Genomic DNA, 22728 nt, shown 5'->3' on the forward strand with positions numbered 1-22728 from the left:
GCAAAATAACATGCTTTTTCTCTCAAATATATTGTTATAAACATTTGTTTCAGATCTACCGTAATCCTTTTCTGTATAAAAATTAATTGGTGTTCAAAAAGTCTTTTTTTCAAACTTGAGTCTTGAAAAAGAGGGGTCGTCTTATAATCAGGGCCGTCTTATATTCGGGCCAATACGGTAACACGGTCCCCACAGTCAAACATGGCGGAGGTACCCCGATGTTTTGGGGTTGCTTTGCTGCCTCTGGCACTGGACGGCTTGACCGTGTGCATGGCATTTTGAAGTCTGAAGACTGCCAACAAATTTTGCAGCATAATGTAGGGCTCAGTGTTTGAAAGCTTGGTCTCCCTCAGAGGTCATGGGTCTTCCAGCAGGACAATGACCCAAAAGCACTAGAAAAATGGTTTGAAAGAAAGCACTGGAGACTTCGAAAGTGACCAGCAATGAGTCTAGACCTGAATCCTGTGGAGAGATCAGAAAATGGCACCCTTCTAATCTCAGAGACCTGGAGCAGTCGGCCAGAAGAATGGTCTAAAATTCTAGCAGAGCATTGTAAGAAACTCATTGATGGATACCGGAAGCGGTTGTTTGCAGTTGTTTTGTCTAAAGGTTGTGCTACCAAGTATTAGGCTGAGGGTGCCAATACCTTCTCTGGCCCACTTTTGGAGTTTTGTTTAAAATGATAAGGATTTTTTTTCTTTTTTGTGTTTTTTCATTGCAAGTAAAATAAATGAAGACATTACTACTAAAGCATTTGTAATTGCAATCATTTTCTGGGGGAAATTGAGCATTATCTGACAGAATTGCAGGGGTGCCAGTACTTTTGGCCAGCATTGTATATTGCATGCTAGAAAAAAATCATACTGCACATATAGATAAAGGACTATTTATTTGATTTTCTGAACATTCAAATGTAAATACTTTGAATCACTCTCAGACAGAAAAGCCAGTCAGAGGGGAGGTGACTGTAAGACATCTTGTTGCCGTCCAGTCGCAGAATCTTCAACCTGGAGTAGGCGAGCGGTCCCACTTCTCTGCAGAAACTGCTCACATTAAACTCTAAAGGAAAGACATTCATATTAAATGGTCAATGAGGAAAGGGGCTTTGGTTTTTATACTATGCTCTGTGTGTTCATTAGAAGAACTCAGACAACATTTCCTCTCACACAGACTGTGTTTCCTATAACACCTCATGTGTGCTGCGGTTAAAACGGAGGCAGCGATAACCACGACGCTTCTTCGTTTTAGTCATGACCTGACTCAGCCGTCGCGTCTCTAGCAAAACTATAATGCGTTTAGAAGCGGTGTTTCCAGATTGGGCGGGTTCCCAACTTTTAACCTCAAAGGCTGCGGCCTGGAGAAAAATGCATTGATCAATTTTGGGCTACTGGTTCTGGAAGGGACCGTTTTGATTCGTTTTAACAAGGCGCATCATAAAAGACAAGACAAACAAGGCGCATCATAAAAGACGACAAACAAGGCGCATCATAAAAGACAAGACAAACACCCCAGCTTCCAACTCTTCAACCTATTGTACTCTGGCAGGCGCTATCAGCCAATTAAATGGACTGAGAGACAGTTTCTTTCTAAGAGCTGTCACCATACTCAAGTTTAGACTGAAATGTCACTGTCATTTCACTGCTACTGCCACAACATTGTCACATGCATCTCACTAAGTAATATGCTCTAAGACATCTGTCTCAGTCTGGGTACTGCATATGCAATATTTGCACTGTTGCATCACTATCAATCAAGTCAGCCATCTGCCTCTTAGGCTAGGTTCATACTACAGGTCTTAATGCACGAATCCGATTTTATTGTGTTTTTCCAACTCGAGTCAGGCATTAACTTGACGGTCTGAACGGGACAAGTCGCATAGAAGTGGACCATTTCAAATCCGTTCTGAGTCACTTTCGTATGTGGTTCAAATCCGATCTGGGCCACATTTTTTCAGAACGTGACTAGCATAAGGCTATATTCAGCTTATGCTCGTGAAGCCCCCCGCTCTCGTCTGCGGTTCAACATATTGTCCAGACTTCCAGCCCCCTCTGCCCTTTTCGTGTGCCCGGCAATAGACCACTATCCTCGGGTTGGGCTCGGGCAGCCACGCGCTCCTCCGACGTCAGCCGGTTTGTCCAGCGGTCATTCTCCACCTGCTTCCCCCTCAACGAGGACTCCTGCACGCAGCAGGGGAACGACGAGCTTGCGCGCCACCCGTCGGTGAAGGCCGTCACCCTCGCCGCTGTATGTGACATGAATTGGGGTAGTTTTTCCTTTTTTTTTTCGTTTTCGAAAGGCAAAAAAGATTGGAACAGCCGCTCGGCGGACATTCTCCAACTGCTTCCCCGGCAACGAGCACCCTCCCTGCAGCAGGGGAACGATGAGCTGTAACTGGCTCACCCCCGGGGGGTAGCCGATCGATGAAACAATCGACAACCCCGCCGCTGTGTGACATAATCCGGGGTAGTTTTGTGTGATTTTTCATTTTCGAAAGTCGAGAATAAGGCTTGGAAACGCCGTTCGGTTCGGGTTAGCAGGTCGGCTAGCTGTCACGCCTCCTGGTTTGTTTACACTCTCAGAAGCTGGGGCAGGGAAATGACAAAAGCCGGACTTACTCCGGTGGCATAAAATATTGTTCGGGAGGAGCAAGAAGTCCACAGTTTTGACCATTATGGAGTTATTTTGCCCTGTCGTACTAAATAAATGCATTTTTAATATTTCATATTCCACTTGGCACAAGACTGTTATTTGTCATGACCATACCATTTATTTAGCAATTGGGGAAAAATACTTCGATAAAAAGAATATCCTGTGAAAATATTTGAGAGATTGAAACAATGACATTTTGCTGCTCTCTTCGTCGCATTTTCCTTATTCTGAATCTTTCCCCTCAGTGGGCTGAATAGTAAAACCGATGAGCCCAGTCTCCCGCTGAAGTCATCCACCTGTTGGGGACGCTAGAGCCCTATAATGGTAGGCGTGGCTAACCGGCAGATTAAAAGACAAATGGGGTCACGTGACCAAGATGGACGCTTAACAGAGAGGCTCCGTCACACCTCCAACATTACTAACAAAACCCCTTTTTAAACTGCCATCATTTTTTGAAACTGATACGCGCAAAGGTTATGTCGCAAAAACCAGCTTTGAAAGAGTGTGAAATCTTCACCCGGAGTCGAAAGATCACCCCGGCTACTCTCCCGACGAGTAGCGATAGCATGGCTAAAGCTAACACAGCCATGCCGGAAGCTACAAACAACACGGAGATATCGACCAGTATGGACGCGATTTTGTTTGAACTCCGGTCCATGCGGGGTGAATTTGGAGGAAGACTTGATGGAATTGATCAAGGGTTGACCAAAATAACAACTGCACTCACTGCTCTGGAAAGTAAGCTGACGGCTACTAAACAGGAAGTCGCCGCTAATGCGAGCCGCATTGAACAAGCAGAGGTACGCATTGCCACGAGTGAATCCGCACAAGAGGAGATGGATAAACAATTGAAACAAGATTTTAAGCGAATTGTGCATCTGGAAGAAAAAACAGAGGACCTCGAGAACCGGGGAAGAAGAAAAAACCTTCGTATCTTTGGACTACGGGAAGGATCCGAAGCAGGTCGGCCACTAATTGATTTCATCGCCGAAATGCTGCCTAAATGGCTAAACCTTCCAACTCAAAAGACGTTCACACTCGACCGGGTTCATCGTACACTTGCGGCAGTGAGACCAGGCCAAAATAGAGCTGTTCTTGTCCGCTTCTTGAAATTCCAAGACAAAGAGCTCGTATTTCGTGAGGCGAGAAAGCTCAAAATCACGCACGAAGGACAACAACTGACCTTCTCCCAGGACTTCTGCGCCGAGACTGTCCGTTTCAGGAAAGGATTTCAACCAGTTATCCAAAAGCTTATTGAGATTGAAGTATTTCGTGGATTTAGATACAACCCATGCCAGCTCAGAGTTGTCCATCATGGAAAGCTCCGGTTTTTCTCTACACCACAGGAAGCCGAGGAATTTTACAAACAATTTCTTTTGACAAGAGAGGATGGATCTTCGTGAAGACTGAGAAGATGGATGCGTGTGATTGTTGAGTCGAACCAACGCATTCAAATGAATGCACATAACAGGTGACTCTAAATTTGGCAGTATAGACTTGCTCTGTATACACCTTTCTCTTTTCTTCTTCTAAGCAGTTATGTTTGAGAGATGTTTCTATTTTCTTTACCAACAAGGGTTGAAATGCATAAAAATTAGGAGGCTGTACGGAAGCCATTTTGTTGTAACCTGGAGAGGGCCACGTTGATTAGCTGCTCCCCATTTTTGTGGATCAGCATCCCTATACTTTATTATCTCACTTTGGGTGGGCTTTGTATTCCACTGGATGGAATGCAGGGGTTGGGCAAGGGATTGTTTCTTTTTTGTTATATGTTAAGTTGGTGTGAGAGTGTGGATGAATGTGTAAACTTGCAAAAAAAAAAAAAAAAAAAAAAAAAAAAATCCCTATATTATTTCTTCTTCTATGTAAATTAAACATTTTATGGACAGAATAAGCCAAGAAAATAATTTCAATGTAATAATAACTAGTTGGAATGTCAGGGGCATAAGAAAATTAACAAGATTAAAGAAAATATTGAACAGAATAAAAGACATTAAATCAAAAATGGTTTTTATACAAGAGTCTCATTTAACAACATCAGATATTCAAATGTTAACAAAAAGATGGCCAGGTCAGGTGTTTCATGCTCCCTTTACTAGTCAAGCTAGAGGGGTAATCACCTTGATTCATAAATCAATACCATTTCAAAAATCTAAACTTATTGTTGATCCAGGGGGAAGATACATTATTGTTCAAGGGACAATCAATTCACAAAAAATAAATCTTGTCAATCTATATGGCCCTAATGAAGATTCCCCATCTTTCTTTGATAAGCTTTTTCTGACAGTTTCTGCTCTTGATGGAAAATATATTGTGGGGGGAGATTTTAACTGCACTCTCAACCCAGTACTAGACCGGTCCACTGAAAATGATCACACACATATAAAATCTAGAAAGTTATTACAAAATTATATGCATGACCTTGCATTACAAGACATATGGAGGGCTAAAAACACAACTATCAGACAATATTCATGTTTTTCAAGTAGCTTTAAAAGTCATTCGCGTATCGATTATTTTTTAATATCTAATACACTACAAAAAAATGTGGAAGAATGTTGGTATAATAGTATTGTGATAAGTGATCATGCACCTGTATCAATAAAAATACAACTGGGCAATACCGACACAAAGTCAAATAGGTGGAGATTTCAAACCTATTTATTAAAAGATAAATCGTTTATCAAGAATATTGAAAAATCCATTGAAACCTACTTTGAACATAATAAAGAAGAAACTTCTGCTAATATTAGATGGGAAGCTTTTAAAGCATACATTAGAGGGGAGATCATTAGCTATACGAGCTCTCTTAATAAAAAAATAAACCAACAGATGAGATCTTTAGAAAACGAAATAAAGACATTGGAAACTGAACTATACAAAAGTAATGACCGCACTAAATTACACAGTTTAACTATTTTAAGAGCCAAATATGACAAAATCTCAACAGATAAAGTGGCAAAACAACTAATGTGGACAAAACAAGCATTTTATGATCAAGGTGAAAAAGCAGGCAAACTGTTAGCCTGGAGAATTAAAAAACAACAAGCTGATAGAGCCATACTAAGTATAAAATCAGAAAACAACCACATTACAAATGATCCCCTTGAAATAAACGAAAAATTTAGAGAATTCCTCAAGAAACTATATACATCAGAATGCATGGCAAATGATGGTCTTCAAAATACATTCCTTGATAAATTACAATTTCAACCATTATCGGAGGATGACAAAAAAATACTTGACAGCCCACTGTCAAGAAATGAAATTTTGGAAGCTATTGGTAATCTGAACAGTGGGAGAACACCAGGGCCAGACGGAATACCGATAGAGTTCTATAAAACATTTAAAAATAAGTTGACCCAGCCACTGCTGGACATGTACAACGAATCATTCAGAACAGGGACTCTTCCAGATACATTGAGATTAGCCACAATTACATTGATTTTAAAACCAAACAAGCCACAAATGGAATGTGCCTCATATAGAGGAATTAGTTTAATGGGATGTGATATGAAGATATTATGTAAAGTATTTGCTAGAAGATTAGAAAAATATATTCCAAAATTGATATTGGATGACCAACAAGGCTTTGTTCAAAAACGACAAAGCTATCATAATATTAGGCGAGTGCTGAACATAATGCATGAGAAACAAAACGCTAAGGATACAGCAATGTTAGCAGTGGATGCATGTCAAGCATTTGATAGGATAGAGTGGAATTATCTTCTAAAACTTCTTCCAAGATACGGACTAGGGGAAAAAATCGTAAAATGGATCAAGTTACTATATACAAACCCTGCTGCTCAAGTCCTAACTAACACCAATATATCGAAACCATTCATTTTGCAACGTTCAACTAGACAAGGCTGCCCTCTGTCCCCTATTTTGTTTATTCTGGCGATGGAACCATTGGCTATGGCAGTAAGAACACATCCTGGAATATCAGGTATCGCTCTAGGAGGAATAAATCATGTAATATCTCTATTCGCAGATGACATAATATTTTTTCTGTCTGAATTGAAAAATACTATCCCAACCCTGGTTAATTTATTGGAGGACTTTGGTACCTTTACAGGATACAGAATCAATAATAATGAATCAATGCTCATGTTCCTGAACGAAGAAGACCAAAGAAACCCCCCAATAAATACCCAATTTACAATTGCAACAAATGGCTTTAAATATCTGGGTATTAGGATTACTCCAAACTTGAACAAATTTATCGAGTCAAATTATCACCCTCTGGTGGATGAAACTACCGAAATGTTAAATCGCTGGTCAACTTTACCCATCTCTATGGTGGGACGGATTAATACAATAAAGATGTCAATACTACCCAAATTTTTATATTATTTCCAAACAATTCCTTTGTCATTACCACAGAGCTTCTTCGACAATATGAATAAGATATTTAGAAATTTTATCTGGGATAAGAGAAAAGCAAGACTTCGACTCAAATTACTTTACTTACCTTATGAAAGAGGAGGCCTGCAACTCCCAAACCTTAGATGGTACTATATGGCTGCTCAATTAACATCAGCTACCCACTACTTTAACACAGACTCTCCCCCCTCATGGGTAAAGATTGAACAGCAATCAATATCAACAAACATACCAATCCACAGTTATCTTTATTCTGCAAACCTGAAAAAACTAAAAAAAAGACACAAAAAATCCCTTTCTAAATAATACGATAGTTAACTGGCACAAGGCGCACAATCTCGTTGATAGCCCTATAACAATATCTTGTTTCTCTCCTTTGCAGAATAATGATAATTTTCCACCCGGGAGAATGGATGGAGGCTTTAAATTATGGAAAATTAAGGGTATTGAAACAGTTGGAGACTTATATGAAAATGGAATATTGCTTACATTTAGTTCTCTATGTGAAAAATATCAAATCCCCTCAAGACATTTTTTCAAATATTTGCAAGTAAGAAATTTCATTTACACAAACTTCGGAGATGCCACACATTCTCCCAATCTATCACCGATCGAGGAAATAACACACAAGCAACCAAAAAATGGTCTATTGTCAAAGATCTATAATTTACTTATTATTAACTGTAAAGAGTCATCAGTTGACAAATTGAATGCTTGGAGAAATGACCTGAAAGAAAATATTGCTGAGAGTGATTGGAATGAAGCCTGTTTGAGAGCTCAAAAAAATACAATAAATACTAGGTTAAAACTGATTCAATACAAATGGTTAACAAGAATGTACATAACTCCTGAAATACTACACCACATGTCTGGTAACATTCCCGATACATGCTCTAAATGTAACGACTGTAAAGGTACGCTCTTACACTGTGTGTGGGAATGTTCTAAAATTCAGAACTTTTGGAAAGATATCACTAAGTGTTTATCAGTTGTATTTAAATGTAATGTACCTACTTCGGCCAAACTTTGTGTTTTGGGGATTTATCCAACGGATGTATTAATAACCCAAAACCTGAGAAAATTGTTAGACTTTGGGTTACTGCATGCACGAAGATTGGTTGCCCTAAACTGGAAGAACATGGAACCTCCCTCGCTAAAACAATGGATTAAGGAACTTTCGGAAAACATAGGAATGGAAAGACTGACCTACATCGCTCAAGGAAAACAAAAAGAATTTGAAAAACTATGGGACATATACATGTACATTGTATTAACAGTCTGAGATCTTAGAATGTAATTACGTCTTCTATATACAGATATATTTTTCATTTTGTCTTTGCAAGCTGTGTGAATGTGTGTGTGAATGTGTATTATTTTTCTCTTTATTTTATTTTTATTTATTTAATTGGGTTGTAATATATGACCTCCTCGTGGTCATCTTGTTTTGAATTCTCAGTTCTTGTCCTTTTTTTTTTGGAAAAATAATAAAAATATGGGGAAAAAAAAAAAAAAAGACAAATGTATCATCATCTGCGCTTTGCCAAATTGTTGTGTATATAGTCGAATCGTCTCAAAATATGATTCTAATTCATATAATAATGCCATTTAAGATTTTTTATGCTGTTACAGGCATTTTAAATATCTTTGTACTCTGTATAGTGACAATAAAGGCTTATTATGCTATTCTAGTTAAACTTGTATGTCTACACCTTGAAGTTGAGCAACATTGCTTTCCTACAACAGCATCTTCGCATTGTATCTGACATTTTAGCACCTCACAGCGCGTGGAGCCATTATTTCTGATTTGTAGGTCCAAAGCTAAATTAAAAAAAAAAAAAAAAATTCAAAAAAAGGCCTATTCGGTTTTTGCATATTCTGGTGTGTTTTGAGTCGTTTCCTCGTAACAGATGGATTTTATTTTTTTGTTTTTTTATGTTATATAATGAATAAATATTATCGTTAATTGTCAATGATAGTGTTTGTGGAAGTGAAAATAATAGTTTGAACCTTATCTGAGAAGAACTACATCTCCCATGATACTTATAGGCGAAACGGCAATGATTCCTCGACAACCTTCTGGTTATAATATCAAATTATAGATTCAGTCGTATAAGCTAAATATTTTATCTTGAACACAAATTTGTCATTTGAGCTGCTTTCTATTGGACTGGGCAGGTGTGATTGGGCTGTAGACAGTCTTTCCCATCTGGTAAAAGTGTTTTGCCGTCTGTCTCCTTGCTTTGGAAGACAAGCCGGGACTTTACTTGCTACAGTCTTCAAGCCCACATTACTTTCCAGTTTGCATCTCGACAGAAGGTTTGATTGTGTACTTGATACTGTCGGCAGGTCGGTTCTAGCCGTTCAGTGTGATGAAGAGCAGATTGAGGAGGGAAAAAATGTAGAACAGTATGTGCTTCTTGCTCATCTGGCACCATTTCCTTTAGTCTAAAATCATCACAGATGTTTTCATAGCAATGTCCCTTTTCTTTTGCTAACCTACTTTCCCTCCATCACAGACTATTCCGTCTCTCCCTCCCTTTCGGGAGCTTCACTGCGGCTTTCAGGCCATAACCTTTTTTACATACAACAATAGTTTCATTTCTTTCATGTGGCCTGTCATGTCATCTATTCGGTACTTGAGTCAAATTTTGGGCTATTCCACCCAGAGCACCGAGACCGTGCTTATCAAAGTCCTAAACACCGGAATACTGATGCAGGCAAATCATTTGTTATGGTTAGGGATGGGAATTGATAGGATTTTTACGATTCCGATTCCATTATCGATATTGCTTAACGATTCGATTCTTTATCGATTCTCTTATCGATTCTAATTTGGGGAAAAAGAACAAACGTTTTGATTGGCATCAAGTTTGTTTAATCAGAACTCACAACCTTACAAACTCACAACGAAATCAAAAGAGGCCCAAAGCCTCAATGTTAACTGTGGCAATAAGTGGCAAATACACAAGAATGTGTAACATTTTACTGAAACATTTATCTAATAGAAATAAAAAATATTGGTATATATTGGCAGCAGGGGTCGCGTTAACCGAATATTTTCCGTCCTTGACCGGTTTTTTAAAACGGTGACGGAAAAAACTGAAGTCCGTCCGTCATTTTGACAGGTTGCAATTCACACCCCAGACCACAGGGTGGCATATTAATTAGCTATTGTCTCTCTTAATGCATGACGTCGTTGGCTATTCTGTCAGAATATTGTAGCGTCACCGTGGTCTGGCGGCAGAACCGTGATTGACACATCAACGCGAGGTTCTTATTGGTGCACCCGGTGTGCCAGCGCGTCATCCAATTGGTGGACTAGATTGTCGCCTGTGTATAGACAAGTTTCCGAGGTACTTCCGGTTTACTTCCTTATGTCTTCCTTCCCCTTCCGTTTCCGCCTGTTTACCGTTGAAGTCAATGGCGGTGGAATCGAAGTTGGAAGGTCTTTATACAAGATCCCGGGAATGTTATTTTGATGTAGGCGGGTGGAGAACCAAGCCAAGGCCTCCATGCTTCGTACCATGTCGATTTCCAAACCATGGGTGCTCGTACTCGTCATACAGGTGGGAGGGAAGGAGATGTACAAAACTGACAGCTCCTGCAGTCATGCCCCCGCTGTTATGGAAGGTAATGTGCTCTAAAAATACGAAACCTAAAATATGGCGCATGAAACGACTTGTTGCCTTTGCTATTGATATTACGATGATGATTGTAATTACGAAGTTTTATCATTTTTACAACAACTAGCTTCTGCTACTGCTGCTAGCCGCCTGTTGCTAATCGTGTTTGAATGCACCGCATAAATCCAAGTGTTACAAGTTTTTATTCGTTTGTTTACAGCTGGGAAATGCTGTTATAAAAGAGACGACAACTTGACTTGTACGTTGATGGACATATATCGAACATATATCGTTTGCGTTCCACAGTGATGATGACAGCTCGACTCCCGGGAGAGGCCGAGCGAGGCAGGAATTGTGACAGACGGTGGTTCGCCGAGATCGCCGTGATCCAACTACGAACTTGTGAACGGTAGCATCTTTAGATATATGCTATTGGAGCTAGAATTACCGAGGACGGGAAAAAAGCACATCTAAATGCCGCCGAGGGCCTCCGTGATGTCGCTATTTGTTCACGAGGCTCCGGAGCTCTGCGGTCTGATATCACAATCTCGTATGCTATTTTTGCAATACTTTTATAAATGTGATTTATTGACCTGTTTTGGAGTGCACCAATCGTTTTAAATAAAACAAGAAATTGAATCATGTCTAAATGTTTTATTGCGATCAATGCCTGCAATAAAAAAAAGAATGACATACTATTTGTGTTTACATCATATGTACATAACCTTGTAGCATTTCCTTGTAACAAAACAATCCATGTCAGCCCTTCTGCAGTCGGCAAATGTAATATAACTTGTAATTTCACCACATTTTGGTCACTAATGGCCGTAGTATCAATCCATTCCTCACGTTAACACAGGCTGACCGTTGTTAATAATTTTGTCCACGAATGATCAACAAAGTGACACGAACTGCCATCCAATCTCATCTACGTGTCATCTAGGTCGTGCTGAATCAATTTTTGAAGATTCCGTGGGTTGCTCTGGCTTGATTTCGTAGTTTTATCGTCGTCAATACACTGCTAATACACTGCTACTCGACCGGACCGGAAGTGCGAAGCAGACATTTTCCAAGATGGCGGCGCCCGTATTTCGCTCAGGAAACTTGTCTATAGACCCCAATCACATGACGTCACAACTCCGCCCCCTGACTGGAGCAGCCATATTGTCCGTCAGCTCGTCATGTTTACACATTACCGCTACGTACATGCCTCCTATTACGGCGTGTTTTTCTGCTCGTTAACATTAATATTCAAAATGGCGAAGAAGTGTGTGGCGGTTGGTTGCAGTAACAGAGAAGATAGACGGAGAGACTTGAAGTTCTACCGTATTCTGAGAGACCCGAAGAGGAGAGCGAGATGGACTGCTGTAATTCGACAAGAAATCTAGGCACCAAACGATCCACAGACTATGTAGTAGTCATTTTATATCTGGTAAGTTGCATTTAATATATATTTAGAAGATTTTGGGCTGACAACCACAATTAAGATCATTGTGTGACGTTGGTGATTGGGGTCTATATAGTTGACTCTTTTTCTTTGGGAGTGGAGTTGTTTTGTTGGTGTTGGCGGTAAGCAGAGTAAAAAGAGGGAGAAAAATACAACTTCCGTGTCTAATTTTTCGCCGCCAAGCAAGCGTTACAATATTAATTAAAAATGAATGAAAACTAAATACTATTGAATATGTCATCATTATCATTTTAAAAATTCAAGTGACTGGTAAGAATAGATTATGACTGGATTTTTATGACCCTGTCAGTCAAAATGACAGACAACGAAAATGTCTAGCGCAACCTCTGATTGGCAGATAGGTTGTTGTTCTGCCTTTGGCAATATGTGTTAAAGCAGGGGTCCCCAAACTTTTTCCTGTGAGGGCCACATAACTTTTCCCTTCTCTGATAAGGGTCCGGGGTCAGTTTGTAACAGAAAAAGTGTGACGATTGCAGAAGTGCATAAATGTAAAAAATTATTGTTTTGCAGAAAGCCACAATCAAATAACCCTTTCTGGATTCTTCACGGAATGAAAGTAAATAAAATAAAAATAATAATATAATAATAATTTTCTAAAGTCCGTCACTAAATGTGCTTATTACTACCCAAAAGATATAGCCAGAATGAAGGGGCTTCTGACTAAACTAGACATGGAAAAAAAGCATGCATTCATTTTCAGTAGATTGGACTATTGCATTGGTATATTTACAGGTCTTGATACAAAAAAAAAAAAAAAAAAAATCATTCAGAAAGCTGCAGCTAGCACAGAATGCTGCTGCCAGAGTATTTACAATATAAGGAAGCAGGACCATATTAGACTGGTTTTGAAATCGTTACACTGGCTTCCATTGAGTCAAAGGATAGACTATAAAGTACTACAAAACACTTAATAATAGACTTCATAATGTATTGACGGGACATAAATAGGGGGCCTGCATTGTTGGCGAGGCAGTCAAAGCTGACAGTCGAATCACAGACAAAGAACCTTTTTCGTTGAAAATTCTTGTGAATAAATGCTTAAATCGCTGAATTCTTTATAGACATGGACGTGAAACAGTCTCGATTTGTGGTTAAAAGCAAAAAACATGCATTTTGCATTTATTTTACATAAATATGTTGAAGTACAATGCTAGTCTGTTAGTGAATTTAGCTGGCGGTTGCCTGATGTAAACAGAGCTTTTCCGATGAAAATTCTTGTGAATAAATACTTAAATCCCCGGATTTTTTTTATAGATATGGATGTAAAAAAGTCTCAATTCTTGGTTAAAAGCAAAAAAAAACTGTGCAGTTAGCATTTATTTTACGTAAATATTGTGAAGTACAATGCTAGTATGTTAGTGAATGTAGCTAGCGGTTGCCTGATGCAAACGGAGCTTTTCTGGTGAAAATTCTTGTGAATAAATACTTAAATCCCCGAATTCTTTATAGATATGGACGTTAAACAGACAGATTCTCGGTTAAAAGCAAAAAAAAAAAAAAAGTGCAGTTGGCATTTATTTTATGTAAATATTGCGAACTATGACGCCAATGCCACAAAAGGCTTATTTCTCCCATTGATTTCACAACATTTCAAAATGCATGCATGGTACGAAAAATATAATAATGACCTTGATTCCTCGAACAAATCACTCCTGAGACAATCCTTGCTGTTTGTATGCGGTACAGCTTTTGTACTTTTTCAACCTAAATCCGGCGTTAGATCACTACGTGTGTGTGTTCGAGAATAACTCCTTTTGATGTGAGCGGCCCCCTATTTGAATGCGAGAAGCAGTGCATGACCGATCTGACCCGTCAATACATTATGAAGTCTATGCACTTAATGGCCTTGGACCAAAATACATGCTTGATTTGTTGGATTCTTATGAAGCATCTCGACCCCTAGGGTCGTCTGGAACTCGTCTCCTGTATGTTCCAAGAACAAGAACCAAGCAGGGTGAGGCAGGATTTAGTTATTATGCTCCTTGCCTCTGGAACAAGTTACCTGAAGGTCTAAAGTGTGCTCAAACTGTCGGCTCCTTTAAATCAGGACTGAAAACGCTTTTGTTTATCACAACATCTCCATAACTGTCTATACACTGCTGGTCAAAAGTGTTGGAACCCCTGCAATTCTGTTAGATAATGCTCAATTTCTCCCCCAAAAATGATTGCAATTACAAATGCTCTGGTACTAATATCTCCATTTATTTTGCTTGATATGAAAAAACACAAAAGAGAATGGGAAAAAATATTAAATCATTATCATTTTACGCAAAACTCCAAAAATGGGTCGGACAAAAGTTTTGGCACCCTTTGAAAAATCATGTGATGCTTGTCTAATTTCTGTAATTAACAGCTCCTGTTATTTAACTGTGATACAGGTGGTGGCAACAAGCAGATCACACGTGCAACCAGTTAAAATGAATTAAAGTTGACTCAACCTCTGTCCTGTGTCCTTGTGTGTACCACATTGAGCATGGAGAAAGGAAAGAAGACCAAAGAACTGTCCAAGGACTTGACAAGCAAAATTGTGAGGAAGTGTGGGCAATCTAAAGGCTACAAGTCCAACTCCAAAGACCTGAATGCTCCTGTGTCTACCGTGCGCAATGTCAGACATAAGTGTAAAGCCCATAGCACTGTGGCTAACCTCCATAAATGTGAACGGAAAAGAGGAATCGGAGAGATTTCAACGGGAGATTGTGCGGATGGTGGACAAAAACAACCTCGACTAACATCCAAACAAGTTCAAGCTGCACTACAGTCCGAGGGACCAACAGTGTCAACCCGTACTATTCGTCGGCGTCTGAATGAAAAGGGACTCCACCCAGGAAGACCCCACTTCTGACCTAGAGACATAAAGAAGTCAGGCTGAAGTTTGCCTAAACTTACCTGAGAAAGCGTTAAAAGTAGAGCTTTTTGGGGGAAAGGCATCAACGTAGAGTTTACAGGGGAAAAAAAACAAAAACGAGGCCTTCAAATAAAAGAACACGGTCCCCACAGTCAAACATGGCGGAGGTTCCCTGATGTTTTGGGGTTGCTTTGCTACCTCTGGCACTGGACTGCTTGACCGTGTGCATGGCATTATGAAGACTACCAACAAATTTTGCAGCATAATGTAGGGCCGAGTGTGAGAAAGCTGGATGTCCAGCAGGACAATGACCCAAAACACACTAGAAAATGGTCTGAGAGAAAGCACTGGAGAGTGGCCAGCAATGAGTCCAGACCTGAATCCCATAGAACACCTGTGGACAGATCTGAAATTGGCACCCTTCAAATCTGAGACCTGGAGCAGGTGGCCAAAGAAGAATGGTCTGAAATTCCAGCAGAGCATTGCAAGAAACTCATTGATGGATACCGGAAGCGGTTGTTCGTAATTACTTTGTCTGAAGGTTGTGCTACCAAGTATTAGGCTGAGGGTGCCAATACTTTTGTCCGGCCCATTTTTGGAGTTTTGTGTAAAATGATAATGATTGATTTTTTTCCCATTCTCTTTTGTGTTTTTTCATTGCAAGCAAAATAAATGAAGATATGACTACCATAGCATTTGTAATTGCAATCATTTTCTATGAAATATTGAGCATGATCTGACAGAATTGCAGGGGTGCCAATACCTTTGGCCAGACTATAAGCTATTTGCTTTTCTTTTTTTTTTTTTTTATGTATAATTTTTCCTGTTTCAGTTGTCTTTGTTTTAACTTTGTTTTGATTTAATGTGACTTGACGGAATCATTTTATCTCTGCGGGTGGATCTTCATGTGATGTAAAGCACTTTGAACTTCCTTGTGTTAAATTGTGCAATACACATCAATTTTCCTTGCCTCTGGCAAGTAGCGATACTGCACGTGTTTATGCACAGCTCACCTTGTATCTCATTGGCCTCTAGGTACAAATGCTGGAGAGTGCTGGGGACCATAGGGATGACCGTAAACCTATTGTGGGAAAGGTCCAGTTCCACCAGACTGGAGAGGTTGAAGGCTTGGGCGTGGGTGTTGCCACTCTGCAGTTGGCAGTGGCTTAAACGAAGGTATTTGAGGTCGATGAATCCCATGAAACTGTCTTCATCAATTACCGAGAGGGAGTTATTGGACAAATAAAGCTGCTCCACTGATCTTGGTAAATGTCTGGGGACTGATGAGAAGGAATTCCCACTGAGGTCCAACAAGTTTAAATGAAGTAGACCTGAAACATACACAGTGAGAGATGTAGAGGTTGCACTGCATGATTCTAAAAGGTTTTTCTAATATTAGGAACATCTCCCGGCCGGGCAAAATAATAGAAATGATGACGAGACTACCGTCGAGCTCTCCCTCTTTGATGGTTTTCAACACGTTTCCCTGCAGGAGCAGCAAAGTCAGGTTCTTCAGGTTATCGAGGGTCCCGCTCCCGATGCTGCCGATTTGGTTATGGGCCAGTCGGAGCTGTTTGAGACCGGCCGGCAGATTGCTGGGAATTGAGCTTAAGTGGTTGTGGTTGGCAAAAAGATAAGACAATTGGGTCTGGTTTTGCAGGATACCCTGATCCAAATATTCACTTTTCAAACGGTTGCGGTCCAGAATGAGCCAGTGTAGTCCGGTGACGTTTGCCAAAAATGAGGCAGTCAGGGATGAGATGTTGTTGTTCTGTACAAGATGGAGGAGAAAGACAATGTGCTGGAAGTTTCAGTTTCAAGATCCATTTCTCAAGCACGTTCATACCTGCAGAAAGAAGTACTGTGTTCCGGCAGGTAGGACTTCCGGGACATCTGTCAGGCCTCTGTGGTCACAGTATAGCGCCGTGGGCCACTGAATGGGGCAGTCACACTGTCGAGGGCAGGCCCGCGGGCCGGTGGCTCGGTACCACGCCGCGTCTAAACGGCCCCGCAGGCTCAGCACGCTGGGCTCGCCCAGAAAACGGTCGATCCACAAAGGAACGCCGCCGTAGTCCTCGTCAGCCAGAGTGGTCGTCGACGCCACGGCCAAAACGCACGACAGCGCCGATAAAATGCGCAGCACTGCCATGGAGACCGGCTGGCGTCTTCGTAACTCTGCGTGGAAAGTTTACTTCGTTAGACTACCAATCAAATTTGGAGTATGTCGTTTGATGATGGGCATTCACCATACGAATGTCATTGTTTTAGTCTGTTTTAAAAATTTGGTGAAAATGTAATGACGTCTTAGTGATTGGTATATTGGGTCACTTCTTGCTCATTTGGCACTATTTCAGGGTGTACCAGTTGATAGAGGCTCACTTTGTGTTGATCATCGGTCACAGCATTGTCAATGGAATGGCAAATACAGTGGTATGAAAAAGTATCTGAACCTTTTGGAATTTCTCACATTACTGCATAAAATAACCAAATGTGATCTGATCTTTGTCAAAATCACACAGATGTAAAAACAGTGTCTGCTTTGACTAAAACTACGGAAACATTCATAGGTTTTCATATTTTAGTGAGGAAAGCATGCAAACAATGAGAGAACGGGAGGGGGGATAAGTAAGTGAACCCTCTGCCTAAGGAGACTTAAAGAGCAAATGAAACCATTTTTTACCAAACAATTTAAGTCAGGTGTGTACCCAATCACTGATGAGTGATTTAAAGCTGCCTTGCCCACTATAAAACACACACGTGGTAAGAAAGGTCTTGCTAAGAAGCATTGTCTTTTTTTGTTGTTGTTTTTATTTATTTATTTATTTATTTATTTATTTATTTATTTATTTATTTATTTTTAACTGTTCAGACAACCCGGGCACTTAGACTTCCATTCTCTGTGTCAAACAGCTGAACAGGACAGGTTTAAAAAAATAAATAAATAAATAAGAAGCATTGTCTGATGCGCATCATGGCTCGGTCAAAAGAGCTGTCTGAAGACCTGCGATTGTTGATTTGTATAAAGCTGGGAAAGGATACAAAACCATCTCTAAAAGTCTGGATGTTCATCAATCGACAGTCAGAGAAGTTGTCTACAAATTGAGAAAGTTTGGCACTGTTGCTTTTCTCCCAAGGAGTGGCCGCCCACCAAAGATGACACCAGCGCAGAATACTCTGAGAGGTAAAAAAGAACACTACAGTGTCTGCTAAAGACTTACAGAAATCACTGGCACACATCAACTATATGTAAAACTATGGCCAAGAATGGTGTTCATGGGGGAAAAAAACATTGTTGCTCATATAATGTTCGCAAAAAGGCACTCCACAGAAGTATTGGCAAAATATTTTTTGGACTGATGAAACCAAAGTTGAATTGTTTGGGAGTAACACACAACGTCATGTATGGAGGAAAAATGCTCACCAACATCAACACCTCATCCCACCCTGAAGCATGATGGAGGGAGCATCATGATTTGGGGCTGTTTTGCTGCCTCAGGGCCTGGACAACTTGCGATCATTAATCGAAGAATGAATTCAAAAATTTTACAGGAAAACCTTAGGCTGTCTGTCAGACAGTTGAAGCTAAAACGCGGCTGGATGGTGCAACATGACAAAGAAGTAAATCAACTTCAGAATGGTTTCAGAAGAACAAAATACACATTCTGGAGTGGCCAAGTCAAAGTCCAGACTTGAGATACTGTGGCATGACCTAAAGACATTGATTCATGCCAGGAATCTAACTGAACTACAGCAGTTTCGTAGAGAAGAATAGGCCAAGATTAGCCCTGATCAATGTGCCAGACTGATCTGCAGCTACAGGAAGCATCTGGTTGAATATATTGCTGCCCAACGAGGGTGGTGGGGGGCCAAATATTAAATGTGACGGTTCACTTACTTATTTTCCCCTTTCTGTCATTGTATGCACACTGTCCTCATTAAAGTATGAAAACCTATAAATGTTTGGGTGGTTTTAGTTAAAGCAGACATCTGTGTGATTTTGACAAAGATCAGATTACATTTGATGGTGATGTCATGCAGAAATGTGAGAAATTCCAAAAGGTTCAGATACTTTTTCATACCACTGTAGGCATTGAAATGGGAAATTTTGTTGGTTGGAAATGAATGGGGAAGCTTTTGGCGGACGGAGACATTTTTCGCTGCAAGAAGAATAATAACCTGGTGTGCCTCAATATTTTGAAACATTTGATGTGTAAATGATGTGATTTGGACAAAAACTGTACGATAATTAATGTTTTTAAGTCCCCCCCCCACCCCCACCAATAAATAAATAAATTTTTTGTCAAAAAAATGTGAGCCTGTGTCGCACAACATTTTCAGTCTTTTTGGTGTATTAACTGCATTGGTGGGTCAAATGGCTTGCCAAAGAAACGCCATTGTGGGGGGGGGGGGGGGGGGGGGGGACTACTGTCAAAGATTTTGTGCCTTCAATTTTGCTGTACCTGCTCCAATGGCCTGAAGGGAATAGTATCCTTTCTCGTATTTACCGTCCAACTGTTTGTATTACTCTAACACACCTAATATAATCAATCAGGGAATAGCATCTTTTCTTGTATTTACTCTTTGACTGTGTGTATTATTCTAACATATCCAATATAAAATGAATAGCATTTACATCCTAGTTTAAGGCAAAAAAAGCACAATATACTTGACATAAGGCATAAGAGATACATGACGCCTTCTGACCACGGAAGCCCAACGCGCGTGTCATGCAACTGAGCAAGATTGACGCGAACTACCAGGTGATAAGCAAGACCTCCACAAGCCCACGTCACAAACACCAAATCCCACAATCAGCTCTTCAGGACAGTCCAGAACAAGTGGCAGGCAGAATGCTATGATGAATGAATCATTTTTACTTTTTTTATTAACAGTTTGAGCTCCCTAATATTTTTTTTACAGTAAAATGTGTAATGGATTAATGTGAAGTAATATTACACATTATGGTAATGATCACCTGTGGTACGTGGGGAAGTAGGCATTTTAATATCAAATTTGACCTTGTAGTCTTTTTTTGTCTTGCTTACTTTTTGGTACATTATGGGTCAGAATATCTTGATTTGAAAAAAACAATGTGATTATGAACGCAGGCAAGAGTCATGAAAGCTGCGTGCTTGGACACTCGATTTTCCTTTGTTTTGTAATACAAAGTAAGAAACCATTGTAGTATAGTTTTAAACAATGATGCTGTATTGAGGTGAAAACATGGACGCATTACAGTCATGAATTTACGACTCTAAAATCTGTTCAAACTAGGGCTGTCAAAATTACCGCGTTAACGGGCGGTATTTAATTTCTTAAATTAATCACGTTAAAATATTTCACGCAATTAACGCACATGTCGCGCTCAGACGGATTTAAATGACAGTAGAGTGAAATGCCCACTTGTTAATTGTGTTTTATGGAGTTTTGCCCCCCTCTGCTGGCGCTTGGGTGCGACTGATTTTATAGGCTTCAGCACCCATAAGCATTGTGTAAGTAATTATTGACGTCAACAATGGCGGGCTACTAGTTTATTTTTTGATTGAAAATTTTACAATTTTTTTAAAAACGAAAACATTGAGAGGGGTTTTAATATAAAATTTCTATAACTTGTACTAACAAAAAGCTTGGCTTCTTCCCACTCCTTTTCGAGCTACACGTGTATGTATTGTTATAATTTTTGTTACATTCATGATGACTGTTTAATTTTTATTTTATTGTATTTTATTTTTTCCATACTTGTTGTTTTTTGTTGTTATTGCTCGAAATAAAATCAATCAATCAATCAATCAAACATTTATCTTTTAAGAACTACAAGTCTTTCTATCCATGGATCACTTTAACAGAATGTTATTAATGTTAATGCCATCTTGTTGATTTATTGTTATAATAAACAAATACAGTCCTTATGTACCATATGTTGAATGTACATATCCATATTGTTTCTTATCTTTCCATTCCAACAATTTATTTTACATGATATATATAATTTACAGAAAAATATGGCATATTTTATAGATAGTTTGAATTGCGATTAATTACGATTAATTCATTTTTAAGCTGTAATTAACTCGATTAAGTATTTTAATCGTTTGACAGCCCTAGTTCAAACACATACTAATTACTATTTTGGTTAAAAAAAAAAAAAAAAAAAAAGGGTCACATAAAAGACAACCGTCTTTCAACTAAAAATGAACTATTTGAGGTTTTCATAACTAGATTCCGAAAATCTTCACAGTTTAGTTTAGCTTCATGAAAATCACCCAAGGCTCTCAATGGAAATTTTCATAACAATAACAAGTCGGGGCAGTTTGCATCATTCAAATGTTGTTCCCCGTCAGCACGTGCTTCGGGTGAAATTGTGCAAGTCATCTTCTAGCAGTGCAAAAGTAGAGCACAAGCTTTAACGTCTTGTTGAGTATCATCCCAAGTTAGAACGACTCTTTGCCAAATGGAGGGATACGCTGATTAGATAATCTTATTTCCACTTTTGCAGGCCTATACAAGTACATAAAGGAAAGGACACGCTCAAAGATCAATGTAAATTTACCTTTATTTTCAGGAGAAATGTTGCTTAAGTTCCCGAAAGAAATGCTCGGCATCCTGCTAGAGAAATGAGTACTTTGGTGTGCGTGTGTGTGTGGAAAAGTGTGAAGAATGTTCATGTTTACTTGCTCTCTGATACATTCCTTTTCCTCAAACGCTGGCATGAGCCCAGACTTTCTCCCATGTTTTCTGGCGAACTCACATTTGGTGCAAACATGTTGCTTTGTAACATGGAGATACACATACACATGATAGTGTTTTTAGCGCTGTACATGTATGCCTGTACATTCGAATGGCGTGCGCGCACGCGCACGTACATGTGTGTGTTTAGGTGTGCGCACGATTGCGTTGCCTTCAGGCCTTAGTACCTGGGGATCCAGAGAGACCATTTTGTGTGCGTGTGTCACTGTGATTGCTTTCCCACATCACAGAGGAGAGCTGAATGATTCCAGATTTCCCCCCCTAATAATAGGGAGAGAACAAAAGGAAATATTTCTTCCTGTACAATCATATTAAACAAGACGCTCAATCATATTTGAACGTTTTTTTTCTGTGCACTGGTTGACAGACAGGTAAGCCTGGATAAGAGGTGCACTGCATCCCACTAAATGATCCTGAATTGACCATGGCAAAAAAAAAAAAAAAAATGTTTTTTTTAAATGCAAGAGAAAATCTTTCCACTCGGAACTCTTTATCAGACAGATATCAGACAAATCATTGAACAGCAGCGTGATAGGAGGAGAAAGGGCTGTAAGGCCACTAATAAGCCTCCTTTAAAAAGTTAAAAATCCACTACATTCAAATTATTTTCAACACAGCCAATGAGGGTAATTAATGTTGCACCCATACCGATACCAGTATCGGCAGGGGGCGCCGATCCAGCCCCAAATGGTGGTATCGGTATCGGCAAGTATCAACAAAAAGGGTGCCGATACCATTTACTGGCATTACTTGAACGCAGTTGTACTGTCCTCACCAGCACACTACGGCTCAGTCCTGGCTATACAACTCCCAAATGATGCAGAACATCGGTATGATTAAAAAAAAAAAATTTTTTTGCCGTTGATCCTAGCGTCATAACTTGACGAATAAAAAAAATAATAGAAACTAGGCCTGCAAGCAGGACTGAACGGGCCCTCGCAATCTAGCGCAACTCGGACGTCACGCAACTCGGACTGTGTGCAGGTCAGGGTGGTGGCAGATCCTCCTCT

The 22728-nt window shown here is 39.8% G+C and overlaps 1 protein-coding gene across 1 annotated transcript; it reads right to left on the reverse strand.

The window, feature by feature from the left end:
* Nucleotides 1-878: 878 nt before the first annotated feature.
* Nucleotides 879-21604, reverse strand: zgc:113307 (uncharacterized protein LOC553753 homolog). The gene is made up of 5 exons (XM_057844960.1): nucleotides 21522-21604; nucleotides 16818-17146; nucleotides 16418-16742; nucleotides 15985-16302; nucleotides 879-1059 (listed from the first exon to the last, which is right to left on the reverse strand). Exons 1-5 carry the CDS (start codon nucleotides 21571-21573, stop codon nucleotides 908-910), a joined length of 1176 nt encoding a protein of 391 aa, XP_057700943.1. The 5' UTR covers nucleotides 21574-21604; the 3' UTR covers nucleotides 879-907.
* Between the last annotated feature and the right edge of the window lie 1124 nt (nucleotides 21605-22728).

The sequence above is a fragment of the Corythoichthys intestinalis genome, chromosome 9 (genome assembly GCF_030265065.1).
Source record: "Corythoichthys intestinalis isolate RoL2023-P3 chromosome 9, ASM3026506v1, whole genome shotgun sequence".
NCBI classification, from domain to species: Eukaryota; Metazoa; Chordata; class Actinopteri; order Syngnathiformes; family Syngnathidae; genus Corythoichthys; species Corythoichthys intestinalis.

Coding starts and splice junctions, on each gene's coding strand:
- zgc:113307 (XM_057844960.1), bottom strand. CDS start 21,573: ATGCCGAGCATTTCTTTCGGGAACTTAAGCAACATTTCTCCTGAAAAT. Junction 16,743..16,817: donor CACAGTACTTCTTTCTGCAG/GTATGAACGTGC, acceptor CATCTTGTACAG/AACAACAACATCTCATCCCT. Junction 1,060..15,984: donor AGAGGCCAATGAGATACAAG/GTGAGCTGTGCA, acceptor TCTTTCCTTTAG/AGTTTAATGTGAGCAGTTTC.